Source organism: Daphnia pulex, chromosome 7 (genome assembly GCF_021134715.1).
Source record: "Daphnia pulex isolate KAP4 chromosome 7, ASM2113471v1".
In the NCBI taxonomy this organism is placed as follows: Eukaryota; Metazoa; Arthropoda; class Branchiopoda; order Diplostraca; family Daphniidae; genus Daphnia; species Daphnia pulex.
Genome location: NC_060023.1, coordinates 5247903 through 5262115, shown reverse-complemented (window position 1 = coordinate 5262115; position 14213 = coordinate 5247903). Strand labels below are relative to the sequence as shown.

Sequence of the window (14213 nt, the reverse complement as noted above, 5' to 3'; positions counted from 1 at the left end):
ATTCAGAATGACAGGAAACTAAAAATTAGGGGATCAAATGGACAAATTGTAAGTCAACAAAGCGGACGCATGGGAACAAAACAAATTGTATAACGAAAATTAAATGAAACCAACCAGATCTCAACAAATATACTGAATTAATCTTTTTCCGGAAAACTTTATTGCTGTTGTTGTCTGTTCCTTGGTTTGTCCTTGCAGTGCCTAAGGAAGTCAATCATAACATCTATTACATCCCGTTCAGAAATAACGGGCTTTTCACGCTTAGCCGCTCCTAAAACAAGTACGTTTAAAATTGAGTTAACTTTTGTATATAACAGTTAGAGAAAATAAAAATTTACTCATAATCGCCTTTCCTATATTGGTCAGAGAGAGATTCCTGTTTCCTTTCTGCCCAAACCAAGAAAAATTCTTTGCCAATTCCTTTGAAAATATCCGCTTGGCAATGGAGCACACTATATTTCTTCCATCCCGCCCTCCAATCCCAGTTAGATGATTATGCTAAAGAAAGAGATGATAGAAAAGATTAAGAACACAATTAAAATAATATTGGTGGCAAAATTATTACGTACCAAAATCTTCCGAATAGACTTATTATTAATTTCTTCGTCAAAAAAATTGAATTCATCCATTGTTTTGAGAGGGAGATTTTGAAGAAACTCGTCATCATCGTCGTGATCCTGATGCCGCATAAGTTTCATTTCCATTTTCTTTAGCTGATCCAAGACAGCAGATCCCAGGAATCGCAGATCTCTCATATCGTGAGTTATGGAGACTATGCCTCTTTGTACAAACTCATCCGGAGATTCTACAAACAAAAATTGGAAATTAAACGACTTCAGCAATGAGAATGTTAAACGAATAATGAACTAATATCATACCACCAGGACGAGATGAAATTTTGGATCTTCTATTCCCAGCTTCATTTTGTTTGTTTTCCTTGCTCACGATATTTTCACCTAAATAAAGAAAAATAATTCTAACATTAATAATCAGCAATAAATCAATAACGAAAATTGACACGATTATTACTATATCTTGAAGTAGACACCACAGCTCGTTTCTTCGAAGTTTGATGCGACCGAGATGAAAACGTCTCTTCTTCATCACAACTCGGTCCAGGGCGAATTCCGGAAGCTGGAAAGAAAAAAAAACAATTGAAATACATGCTGTTCCATTCAGATTACTTATATAACCAACAAAGTAAGCGAATAAAGAGTATAGACCAAGATAATTACCATGATTTTTAGAAGTAGACGCCAAAGCTCATGTATTGGAAGGTGGAGATGAACGAGATGGAAACGTATCTTCGTCTTCAAAATCCATATAGTCATTGGAACGAACGCCTGAAGATCCAGGGCGGTTGCTTGTTGCTGAAAAACAACAATTTAAATTGAAAAATTGTTTTCTGAACACCACAAAAAAAGATAATTACCATGATATTTGGAAGTAGACGCCAAAGCTCTTGTGTTGGAAGGTGGAGTTGAACCAGATGGAAACGTATCTTCTTCAAAATCCCCCAAGTAGTTGGAGGACTGGAAGCGGCTCGCGTCCGGTATGTTAGAAACGTTAATTATCTTTTGAAAACGAATCCTAATTGCTTTTTTGTTGTTGTTTAACTTAGAGATTTGTTCAAAGAAGCACGAAAAGAGTTCCTGCATTATTTACATTGACGAGATCGATGCCATTGGCCGCCAGCGTTCCCAGGGTGGTGGTGCTTTTGATGGAGCATCTTGTGAAAGTGAACAGACATTAAATCAACTTTTAGTGGAAATTGACGAAATGTTAACTCGCGAATGTCAACACTGACGCTCTTCTGAAAGTGACCATTGTTCCTCGTGCGAGCCAGGCCCTGGGATTCGCTCAGTACACGCCCACCGACAAGCGACTCTTCTCTACTGAAAAACTTTTCGGGCAGATGTGCATGGCCTTAGGCGGGCGAGTGGCCGAATCTATCACGTTCCGAGTGATAACCGGAGCACAAAATGATCTACATAAAGTCACCAAAATTGCCTACTCGCAGGTTTGAATAAATTTTCACGCTTTCTGTCATCTCGTCTTATTACGTGACGTCAAATTGTTTTGGACAGGTGAGAACGTACGGAATGAATGAATCAATGGGTCCCATTTTATTCCCGGATGAGGATCGCAATTCGAGGGAATTCGGAGTTCGACCTTACAGTAAAAGATTGGCTAACACGATGGATGACGAAACTCGGAATATTATCGCCAGCGCTTACAAGAGGACCGAAAGTATTTTTCTCCAGCACCGCCACATGCTCGAGAAGGTACAACATGAAAATGTCAACACGCCAGTTTTTTTTATTGATGTGAATTGTATTTAGATTGCAGAGGAGTTGCTTCTTAAAGAGACGCTCAACTACCATGACATGAAAGCTCTGGTCGGTTCGCCACCACACGGCCAGAAACAGTTGATTGAACCTCTTCAGTTTGAAGCTGAGATTAACGAACAAGCCGGTATTGCACCCGGTAGATCCCAGCAACAGTCTCCACCTCTCCCTGAAGACTAGACTCTTTTTTCTAATCTTTTCTAGATCCAAGTGCTTTGACTTTTTCCAATGTACAAAAAATATGTTTGTGTAAAAATTTTTCTTAAATAAAGTGCTTTATGGTTCAATTGTGTCTTAATGCTATTTCATTACGAATTTACGAAACTTGAATTTTTTATATTTTCTTCCAAAAATTTCCTTTTTTCGCATGAAAATTATTTATACAACACACATCCTATCCACACATCAATATGGATAGCCAAACTACGTAGAGTTGCTGTCCTTTTCCGGCCATCTATCGGATGTTCTAAAAGGTCGTCAGTGGGACATCCACTGGACATCCGCATCGGGACAAGGATATGTTTCGGCTGTTCGGCTCTAGCACGGACATCCGCCGGATGTTTTGTGTTATGTGGGCAGTCCTATCGAGATCGTCGCAGCAACAACTAGGGATGATTCCTGTCGATTATCCACACTTCCGAGTCCATCAAATCACCGACACAGACCGCCCATCCAAGGAACAGAGAGACTTCGACCTAGCCAAACTAATGGTCGCGCACACCCAAAAGTCTTCGACGGAGTCTGCAGAGAGATGGATTGTGAACCGGTGCATCCAACACTACGAGAAGGAGCCATTCCAGTACAGATACGCGGTCATCGAAACATTGCTGAACCGCTCATGCAGATGTTCCACGACGAACTCATGAGCCAAGTGGAACAGGGACTACTCCGAGCAGTACAACCAGGAACCATAACATCCTTCATCAATGGAGTCGTCACACTACGAAAAGAATCCGTGTCAGGAGGCGTCCGCATTACAGTCGATTTCCAGGAGCTCAACAAATGGTTCCTAGGCACCATCTTTTCGAACAAGACGCCCTTTGAAGCCGTGTGATCGATTCCAACCGGAATGAACTACTTTACCATGTTTGATGGCCTCAAGGGCTACCACATGGTACGCCTCGAGGAAGAATCAATGACGCTAACCACCTTCTCCTCCCCCTTTCGGCCTATTCCAGTATACCCGCCTCCCAATGGGGATCAGCCATTCAGGCGATAGCTTCGGGAGCCATTACCACCAGATTTTCGGCGACCTTTCTATCGCCATATGCGTGGAAGATATGTGCGTGTACACTGCCACATATCCCGAAATGTTGGCCCTGACAGAGGGGATCGTCGAAAGAGCAGACAAGTACAACGTTTCCTTCAACACCAAGAAGACAATTAGAGCATTCGCATCACAAGAAGGCGACAAGAAGGCGACATACCGACTGGAAAGAAATGGATATGGACCAAGCCCAGGACTCACCAGAGCAATAGCCGAATTCCATCGTCTAAACGACAAGACTGACCTTCGGTCATTCAACGGCCTCTACCAACAAGTCGGCCTTTTCAGCAACGAAATTGCAACAGCATTGGCTCCATTCCCCCCCCCCCCCTTCTGAAAAAATAAGTCGCATTTGTATGGCTCGACGACCACGACAAAGCATTCGTAGCAGCACGCTGTCTTCTTTTAAATGTCCCAGCGCTGGCCTACTACGACCCGTCCCGACCTACAGAGCTATTCTCCGACGCATCGCGCCGCCGCGGACTCGGATTTATCCTGAAGCAGCAGCAAGCAGACGGACAATGGCGGATGGTGCAAGCCGGATCAAGATTCATCGCCCCAGCCGAATCAAGATACGCCATGATCGGGCTGGAATGCCTCGGAGCGGCCTGGGCCATTAGCAAGTGCAAGCAGTTCCTCAAGGGCCTACCTACATTCGAACTGGTACTGGACCACCGGCCGCTGATTCCCATCCTCAACGACTACACGCTGGACCAGCTAGACAACCAGCGACTGCTCCGACTGATATTGAAAATGTCTCGGTTCTGCTTCCATGCCCGCTGGGTGCCCGGCACCCAAAAAATTTAAGCTGACGCTTCATCACGCTCCCCAACGGACAAACCAACCGAGGAGGACTTGCTTGGAGAAGGACCAATGGTTTACACAGCCCGAAAAGCAGTCGTCGGTATGATAGCCGAGTGGACAGGATCAAAAGAAAAAGCAACAGACATATGCCTGGAAGGCATCAAAATAGCTGCGGCTGCAGATCGAGACCTACAGGACCTAAGAGAAGTAATCTTAAGCGGGTTTCCAAACGGAAAGACCAACTTACCAGCCAACCTACGTCCATTATGAGATAAAATAGAAAGCCTGGCGATCGACGACCACGACAACATGATTGTGTGTGGCCCAAGAGTAGTGATCCCCCGCGCTAAGGTCCCGGAGATGCTGAAAATCCTAGTTGGAATGCACCAGGGCTCAACCAAGATGCGACAACGGGTCCGTCTGTCAGTATACTGGCCACACATGGACGCTGACATCAACAACGCTGCTAAGTCGTGTGAAAGTTGCGTCAGCCACCTCCCGTCACAACCAGCCCCCAGTTGAGAGGGGAACACACAGTTAATTTCTAGATCACTTGTAGGGATGACGCTTTCTTCTTGCCAGACCCGTAACGACGCTTCTCTTCTATATCGGGTGAGTCTAAACAGTCACCCTACTTCTCCGCACCACAAGACTTCACCAGTCAACGCTAGATGGCAGAATGGGTTTTGCTCAACAACAACGACAAGAACACCACAGCTCACCGACTCATCAACAGCAGCCGAGCTTTCTTCACAACGTTCTCTCAGAGAACGTTGTAAAGAAAATTGAGACATGTGAGGTCATCTGTTTTCTTTGATTCGAGGTAACGGGTTAATTCAATTTTCCAAATATTGTCAGAAGATTGGTCACATTTTTTTCCTTTTGAAAGAGTTGTGAAAAAATCGTGTTTTTCTTCTTCGGGCGATATAGATTTGCAAGGGCTTGAATTACTTTGATCTTCTTCCTGCATTGCTTGTAATTTTTTTTTCAATTCTCGATATAATTTTCTTCTGGAGCTTCTTTTCATTTTCTTCTCTGTCGTCTAACCAGCAAAGCTTAAACTTGGGATGGATGACAGCAGCCAATTGAAAATATTCCAGGTTAAACAACCTATCAAAACGTTTGGATATGCCGTCTAGTAATACTTGTACGAGCGGCTTGCAGATAAGAAGGGGTGGTTCTTTCTCAGCGAGTTGGCCAAGACGTCTTCTAATCAAAACAATGGTTTGCAGTAAATAACCAGACGTAACTTGGGTATGCTGCTACCCTTGCAAGATTTCCAAAGCATAAGCTACTGGTGTCATCACTGATACATATTCTGAAATAAACAGATAGTCTTATGAAGTGAGAGCAGGAACTTTCAAAAATTCGCAGACATCTTTCAAATTTTTCTTCATTGTCTTAACAGTATTCACGTCTGAGACCAAAGTCTTTACGTGATTAATTGCGTCAAACCAAGCGTTCCAACGCGTATCATTTGGAATAACAAACCACGTTCCTAACAAAAGTAGAAATATAAAAAAAAGTAATTAAAGGAAACTGTGATATGCAAATTACAGAGCTTAAATCTTACCAAGGAATTCTTTTATTTTGTCTTTACTTAAAGATGGATGTTGCTGTTTATTAAATAGGGCCTGTAATTTCCCAATAGCCGATCTTGATTTTTTCTTGAATTGTGTGTCCGATAAAGCCAGTTCTGCGTCTGCTTTCGCTAACAGACTTAGTAGGTGTGCAGCACAAGGAGAATGCATAGGAAGTCTATAAATATCATCTTCAGTAGTATCTAAAGTAAGTATAGCAAAATCCAAATCCGTATATAATATATCTTCTTTTTCTTCTTCATTTGAACCATCAGGTGTCTCATCATTAGATGCCATTGCTTCTGCTCCAAATAACCTGAAGGCTTTCAACATATTTGGTCCAGAATCAGTAACTGTTATTGCAGTCTTATTTTCAACTCCAAATTCTAAATTGATTGAGTCAAGACTAGATGCTATCACGTTGTAAGTGTGCTTCCAGTTACACGTCGAATTGCAAGACATATACTGTTTCTTTCGTAAGATGTTGGATGCAGCCAATGACAAGTCATTCCAAGGTATGACTTTCCATGTGCAGTCCAAAGGTCTGCTGTCGTGCAGACGTGATTCAGTTTCAATAAATGATCTACAATGTTCTCTTTTGCTGCAACATATTTAGCCTGCAGACGCTTTGCTTAAGTTTTTCTGCACATTACTGAATGATCTATATTATTATTAATAAAGCATAATTATTATAAAATAGTTGAGAATGAAAAATAATGGAATCATACTTGGCGAAACTTGTTTCATTAATTCACGAAAGGGCTCTGTTTCTACATGTCTACAAGACAAAACACTATCTACAATGTAGTTTAACACAACATCATCAAATTCTTCCTGCGATAGAGCGACAGGCCTTAGTGGCTTTCTTAGTGGCAATGTAAGTGAATCTTGAATTGTAGCTTGTCTTTTGTTTACTTGAAGATCAGCAGTGTCTGAATCTTCCTCTCGATTTCTTTTTGACGGCGTTTGCTCGCCACGTATACTAGCAGCTTTGAATGAAGAAAGCAGACCAGGATGTTTGGACGATAAATGTGAGTAAAGGTTTTGTCGAGATATGTCACTCACCGAAATAGTCTTTTGTTTACCGTTGTTTTTAATCTTATTCGGACAGTTAATGCAGATATAATGCGAATTCCCAGCCTTTTCTGCTGGGCCATGATAGGTAAAAAATTGAGGATGAACATAAATTTTTTGTTTGACTGATTCTGAGTTGAAATACGTATACTAACTAATTTTATGTCTTCTACTCGTAAATTGAAAAAAAACTATCGGTATCGGCTATTTCATCGATCGATAGTTTTCCGATTATCGATCGATGACAATTTTAAAATGTATCGGCCGATAATCGGGAAATTAAAAAAAAAACTATTTACGATGACGTTTTCATCGAGTATCGGAACGATAGTCCCAACCCTGGTTCTCTGCGCCGGAAGGATTCTTGTCGGACAATCAGCCTTTCAAAGCGACCGAGTTCCAGGATTTCCTGCGCACTTACAATGTCTCTTGGCATTCATCATCACCCCACTACCCACAGTCCAACGGTCGAGCAGAAGCTGAAATCAAACAAATAAAAAAACTCATCTGCGGTTCCAAAGTCGGCGGGAAGTGGGATGCAGAAAAAATGAGCCAAGCACTGATGCTCTTCCGAAACGCTCCACGCTGCGGTGGCGGTCCGTCACCCGAGCGTCACCACAAGTGTTTTTGGACGACTGATTCACGACGGCCTTCCAGCGCACAAACGCTAATTTGCTAAAGAGTGGCAGCGACAAACGGAAGAGCTTGAACGGCGAGTAGACGCAGCACGCGAGAAGAGCAAGGAGTTTTACAATACCGGCGTACTAGGAAATCTGGCCGTCGGAGATCACATTCTCATTCAAGGCCCAAATTCTTCTGGTTGGTCCACCCCCGGAAAAGTCATCGGCATCGGCCCTAACAACGATTACCTGGTGTACACAGCAAACGGGAAAGAATTCCGTCGTATCGCCGCCATCTTTTAAAACGCACCCCAGTGATGCCAGGAGGACCCAATCCAGCCTTGACGTACGCGGAAGCAGCCGGTGGCCAGCGTAAAACGTCTTCAGCGTCCGTCTGCCCGGCAACCACAGCAAAAGAACCACCAGTTCCAGCCGACCAAAACGAGCCAGCCACACCACCTCCGGCCTCGACAACACAAAGCGAACCAACTACAATACCACCAGTCCACCGCCGTAATCGCCACCGCGGATCGCAAAACACCCAGCCTACCCGTAAACAGCCCGAACGAAATCGCCGCCCAGTCTACGATGTCAACAACCCCAACTCAGAATGGAGGAAATGAACTCAAGAAGAAGACCGAAGCTGAATTCAATCGAATTGTATTATATGTATCTACCATTGTCGCTGAATTCAATCAAATTGTACTATATGTATCTATCGTTAAAAAGACCAAAAAACAGGGGAAAGGGGCATGTTATATCTCCGCAAGAGGTCTCCCCCTCATCTGTATCGTCCTCAGCCCCACCCCAATAATGGAGAGTCAGTCTGGACTCAACTCACAACCTAAGAGCACCTCTCAGTGCTAAGTGTCAATACACAGTATCACCGAAGCCTTGCAGTGTCACCTCAAGTCATTACACTGGCAGCCTGGAGCGAAAATACGTCATGACCTCTCGACGTTCTTCAGATGCCAAATCTGTTTTATGCTTTGTAAAAGTCACTCATAATTGGACAAACCGAATGACCACAAGGACACCTTCTCTGTGTACGGAAAATAAAAAGTGATTTGTTTTTAAATTTTAATAATACACGTTTAAAGTAAATTTCTACATACCCTAAACTTTGTTTGACCGATTGCCACAACCGAGCAGCATTGACGAGCATATCAGCTTCGTTATTACTATCAAACAATGAGATCATACGTTCTAGTGAAAAATGAATGCTGTTAACTAGGCTGTGCAAATTCAAGGACGCATAAAAAAGGAGAGTTCAGGATAATACCGTCGTTTTTTTCTTTTCCGGTGAATCCAGCTATACACTAACCCAAGTCCACCGTTCCGCAATTTCTGCAATGACAATTACAAACTTTAACTTTTGTATCAAGTCAAATTGCAACTTAATTATTACCTTAGTGTACTTGCTTTGGCTATGTCCACCAATATTGGATCAGAAAGGGTAAGCCACATAGCTTGTACTTTTATCCACCCGGAATTCATTCTGGAATCATTTGACATAAAAAATAAAAGAATTAACATCATCCTTTATGTGAATGCTACATGGCTGGGTTCCCCAAGCCAGCAAATGGAAAATGAAAGAAAATCGGAGGTAGAGTTACCAATTTGGTCAAGGGCAACTGTTTGGTTTGATAATAGGAGAGTAAGGGCAATGAACGCTTAAAGGTAAAATGCCACAATCGCAAACGTTCCAAAGGTCAATTCACAGTAGCCTTTCAAAGCGAAAGCACGGCCATGTCTTATCCAACCGAATTCAGAGTCAAGCCTGGAAACGTCGTCCTGAAATTTGAATTTCCGTGTGGGGGAAGTTTGTGTAAACAGGTGACACCTGAATATGAGGAGAAATTCTTGAAAGGTAAAATTTCAAAAAGTTAGTATTTGTGAATATTATAATCATAAAATGTTGTTTCGTCCTAATGTGCCCAGATCCTGATTTTAAGGCAGCTGTTATCGCGAAAGCAACAGCCTATTTTGAACAAGCCAAAGCAGCAGGATCACTTGTAGCCACTCATTCCACCGCAGGGGAACAAGCATCGAGTAGAGATGAAGACAGAAATCGTGAAGCCAGAGATCGTGAAGCCAGAGATCGTGAAGCCAGAGATCGTGAAGAGAGAGAGCGTGAAGAGAGAGATGGTGAAGAGAGAGAGCATGAAGAGAGAGATCGTGAAGAGAGAGATCGTGAGAAGAGAGATCGTGAAGAGAGAGAAAAGGAAAAAAATATCGTACGGAGAGAGAGAGAAAATGGGCCGAGAAGGAGAAGGAATGGCCCGACAAGGCGAAGGAATGGGCCGAGCAGGAAAAAGAATGGGCCAAGAATGAGCGGCATTCGGCAGACGGGGATGAGAATGACGACGAGGTAGTGTTGGTGGACAGCAACGAAGAGACTCAAGCATCACATAAGAAGAGGCCAACTGCAACAGATGCTTCTGACGAGGATGCAAAAGCGGCCACACTAGAAAATTTGTCCAAGAAAAAAAAATGTTAAGAAAGCTAATCACACCGAGTTAGGAGAAGCACGTAATTGGACTGAAGCGGAGTGTTTCATTTCCATCATGGAAATATTCAATGATGATTTTGAAAAATCAACCGCACCGAAAAAACAGCTTTGGAAAAAGGTAATGTCACAGATCTTCTAACTTTTCATGATAAGCAATAACAGTTAGCTATCCAACAGGTTGAAAGGAGCTGAAGAAAGCAGGATTCAGCAGTCGTTCCGACGTCGATTGCTCGGTGAAATGGAAAAACCTCAAACGACAAGGAGGAAAATGACTGGCCATACATGGAGAGTATGACGCGAGTTCTTAAAGATAATCCTACGGTGACCCTAGAAAATGTCACTGAGGTGTTGTACTACTCAGTAAAGAAGAAGGTAACTCAGTTTCTGACTTTAAAAATCCCCACAGTAATAACCTTTCTTATACTAGGGTAAATGTAATGTCGCAAAACAATCTAAAGGAAAAAATGAGGATTTTAAAGGCAGGATGCTTGACATCGAAGAGAAACGAGCGCAGTCCCTTGCAATCATTGCAGAATCTCAGCGTGGGAAAAACGAGGCAATTAACAAGATAGCAATGGCTATCGCATCTTTGGCTGACCGAAAATAAAGTTAATGTTCTACAACACTTGGAACAAATAAAACAATCGAAGTTATCTCACCTCTACCTTATGATTGGGCGTACTTGTTGTGGAGCCTCCAAATTTTAGTGGCTCACTGTAGTGTCTGTTTGAAAAAACATGAAATGAAAGTCAGGTTATGTATAACAATTTAGAAACTAAAGGCTTACTTTTTTTATGGTAGTAGTATTGACAATCCAAAAGGTTTAAAAAACATATTTCACAAATTTTTCATTTTTCATGCACAAAATATTTTGCACAGGTTAGTAACAAGTAAAAAAAAAGAAGATATAATTTGAAGGCTTACCAAACATTTCTTGTTTGAGCTTTTCTGTTTGCTCCTCAATACGTTTAGGCAAATTCATCAAGGCACAATTAACTCCCCATTGGTGGGCTCTAGTTCATGTCATTCTTTATAGTCAGCTAAAGCCTTGTCAAGTTGATCTAATTTTCCATAAAGTTTGGCTCGTCGCATAAGTGCTTTGAAATATGTTGGATTCAATTCTAAAGCTTTTGTGCAATCTTTCAAAGCAATTTCATTTTTACCCTATGTGAGAATATGCGATTATTTTATTGTTATTTATTGTTATTTATTATATTGTATTAACTTTTACAGAACATTTTTTCCATTTATTGTGAAATGTTCCCTTATTTACTTGCCCTATTTTTTATTTATTTTCCGTTTGAAAATAAAGGAGTTTTAACGGTTTTAACTGGTTAGTATCACCATCTACTGCTTTAGTTAGCTCATCCGCTAATTGAAGTTTAGTCCCCACATACACCACACAAAAGGTTTTGTTCTCAACTAATTCTATAGTAAATTAGCGAACTGGGACAGCGTTTTTTCTAATAGACTTTCTTATTGCATTTACGTGTATCGACGAAATGCGAATCGTGGGACAATAATTCTAATTCGGACAGACTTATTTTTTAAAACTAATTATTTCATTCGAAGCAGATTTTTCTCTGAATCGAATTACTTAAACCACTACGAATGGTGCAATAGAAAATATAAAGATATTCTGATTTAAAAAATCAAAATATTGTGCTGTCAAAAAGTATTTTTTGTCTGCTTAACTTTTCGACAATTGATCAAAACTGTTCAACAACAAAAAAATGAATTTTGAAAATCTCTATAACTCATTTGCTAAATCTAAAAAGAATAACCTACGGTTTACAAAATAAAAAAAAAATATATGTTTATTTATAAAGAAATTTGATTGGGAATTTGGATGTCCGTGTTGCGAATGTCCCAAACTTGAGCAAACCCAGCTTTACCTTACTGAGTATAAAATTATGATGGCGTGGCGGTATAATCACGGCAGATGAAGAATATATTTATAAATTCGATACTCATAAATGACCAAACGGTTAATTATGTTTTCAGTATTAATATTAATTATTATTCTCTTTGATAATTGCGATAAATTGAAATGAAATCGTGAAATCAAATGGAAATGGAAATGAAATCGGGTAAATTGGCTTAGGTTTTGCTTATGAAATCTTGAAATGTTCTTAATTGGAATTGTTGGAATAGTGGATAAGCTTGTTTATTGCTAAAACAAGTTTCGAAGGTTCAACTATTGTAAATGTGCACGATCTTACGAGTGATCTGAAGCGGGATGTCAACCCGAAAAACTTTTTTAAAAATTCATTTGACAAAGGACGATGAATAGATATATTTTAAAGATATTAATTCAATTGGGAATTTAATAACGAATTAACTGCTTAGATTTGGGATTCGAACCCAGCAGAACGATAACACGCATTCTAATCTAGCATTGAACCTCGAAGCTACTGAATACTTATTCCGTAAGAAGTCTGTGATAGAGTATAGACAAAGTTTCCCATTCGACGGTCCCAATTAGCATCATAGCACCTTATGGCAGAAAAATGCAAATATTTTTTCGAAAATGTTATCGGTTTTTCGTTTTATTTTTATTTTTTACAGTGAATCCCAAATATTTTATGAACGTGAACGGGATGAATGAAAAACGTTAAGACTTAAATAATATTTTCTGTAAAATAATTTGGGGCTATAGTTTGGGACGTAAGGTACGGCACTATGAGAAAGAGGAGTCATTATCTAATTAAAATATTGACATCTAATATTAAGATATTGATATCTCGTTTAATTCTGAATATTAGACATCCTTTTTTAAATTTACCCCCTATATTTTAAATTTAATTTATTAGATTTTGCAATAAACCTCTTATTTTATGTATTTTACTTTAAGAATAAATCGTCAATTTGTGTCCCAATTCGCGATTTCGCGGGCCGTTTCCCAGTTCGCTGTTTTACATACGTGCTTAGCACCTAGCAGGAGGAGAAGAGCAAAAACCAATAGCAGTATAGAACACTGGTTTGGACTTTTAGCAAAATTGATTCCAGATGAACAGCATTAAGATTTTCTATTAATCTTCGAATTGAAACTACTTTTCTTGAACAATCACTAGCAGTGTTATATTTCACCAGCGTAATTAGCGTCCAAACACCCAACGACGAAGTGGTTGCCGTGGCCCTTACACCGAACTAGAGATCATGCCGGTGTGTTGAACCGAGGTATTAAATGACACATTATCAGCTTTCAATTCGGTCACGGCTGGATTATGAAAGTACAGTGCAAGTTAACTTGCCATGACGGTGACGTCTAGTCGAACTGTGAGAGCCGTGTACATTTGACTCCCCTCGAGTGGCAGTAAGAAATATGTCACTTAGAAGCCATGTAAGTAGGAGACGCCGGGGTCGATGAAGCAGAAAGACGCGAGGTCCCTTTTCAAAACCGGCATGGTCACCGCGCAAGACGTCGAATGTTAAAGGTGACCAATAATTTATCGATGAATTGAAAAATGGATAAATAAATCATTTTGTTTGGACGATCACGCGTGATAACCATGCCAACAAACAGATCAGAGGCAGCAGTCTTAATTTCAAATCAAGTTTTGAGAAAACAAAGAAGTTGATCGACGACAGCCATAGTATTACAAGCGACAATCATCACTGACCAAGGTAACAATCACAGGAAAGAAGTCTTGAGTGATGGTAGACGCAGGGATCTGCAGTGCTATTTGAAAGGTCAAAACGAAGAGGAAAGGTGTGGAGCAACTGGTTTCAGATACGGAATACTTGACATATGCCGTAAATACCCTTGTTGATGCGGCAAACATCAGTTTCACGGCCGAAAACCAAATACCCTTCAGATTGAGCAATATAATTTTCGTCTTCAACAACACTTTTGAAAAAGTCGTCGTAGAATCAAGGAGAACGATCTCGAGGTCCCGCACAACAGCAATAGCCAAGATGAGGTGGAGCGAGTTGTAGCCGACTACAAGTGAAAAAAAACTCAAGGTTGTAAACCCTTTTTTCTGGCGATATCTTTTGGCAAATAAT

General features: G+C 40.8%; 1 protein-coding gene across 1 annotated transcript; it reads left to right on the top strand.

Annotated features, from left to right (window-relative positions):
• The first annotated feature begins 1499 nt into the window (after positions 1-1499).
• LOC124197825 (paraplegin-like) lies at positions 1500-2629 on the top strand. The gene is made up of 4 exons (XM_046593370.1): positions 1500-1552; positions 1622-2020; positions 2088-2285; positions 2343-2629. The coding sequence occupies exons 2-4, from the start codon at positions 1916-1918 to the stop codon at positions 2526-2528; spliced, it is 489 nt and encodes a 162-aa protein (XP_046449326.1). The 5' UTR covers positions 1500-1552; positions 1622-1915; the 3' UTR covers positions 2529-2629.
• Positions 2630-14213: the final 11584 nt, after the last annotated feature.

Bases quoted from the DNA above. Each gene is read 5' to 3' on its own strand.
- LOC124197825 (XM_046593370.1), top strand. From the start codon at position 1,916: ATGTGCATGGCCTTAGGCGGGCGAGTGGCCGAATCTATCACGTTCCGA. The intron at 2,021-2,087 runs GTTTGAATAAAT...TGTTTTGGACAG, and splicing joins CCAAAATTGCCTACTCGCAG to GTGAGAACGTACGGAATGAA. The intron at 2,286-2,342 runs GTACAACATGAA...AATTGTATTTAG, and splicing joins ACCGCCACATGCTCGAGAAG to ATTGCAGAGGAGTTGCTTCT.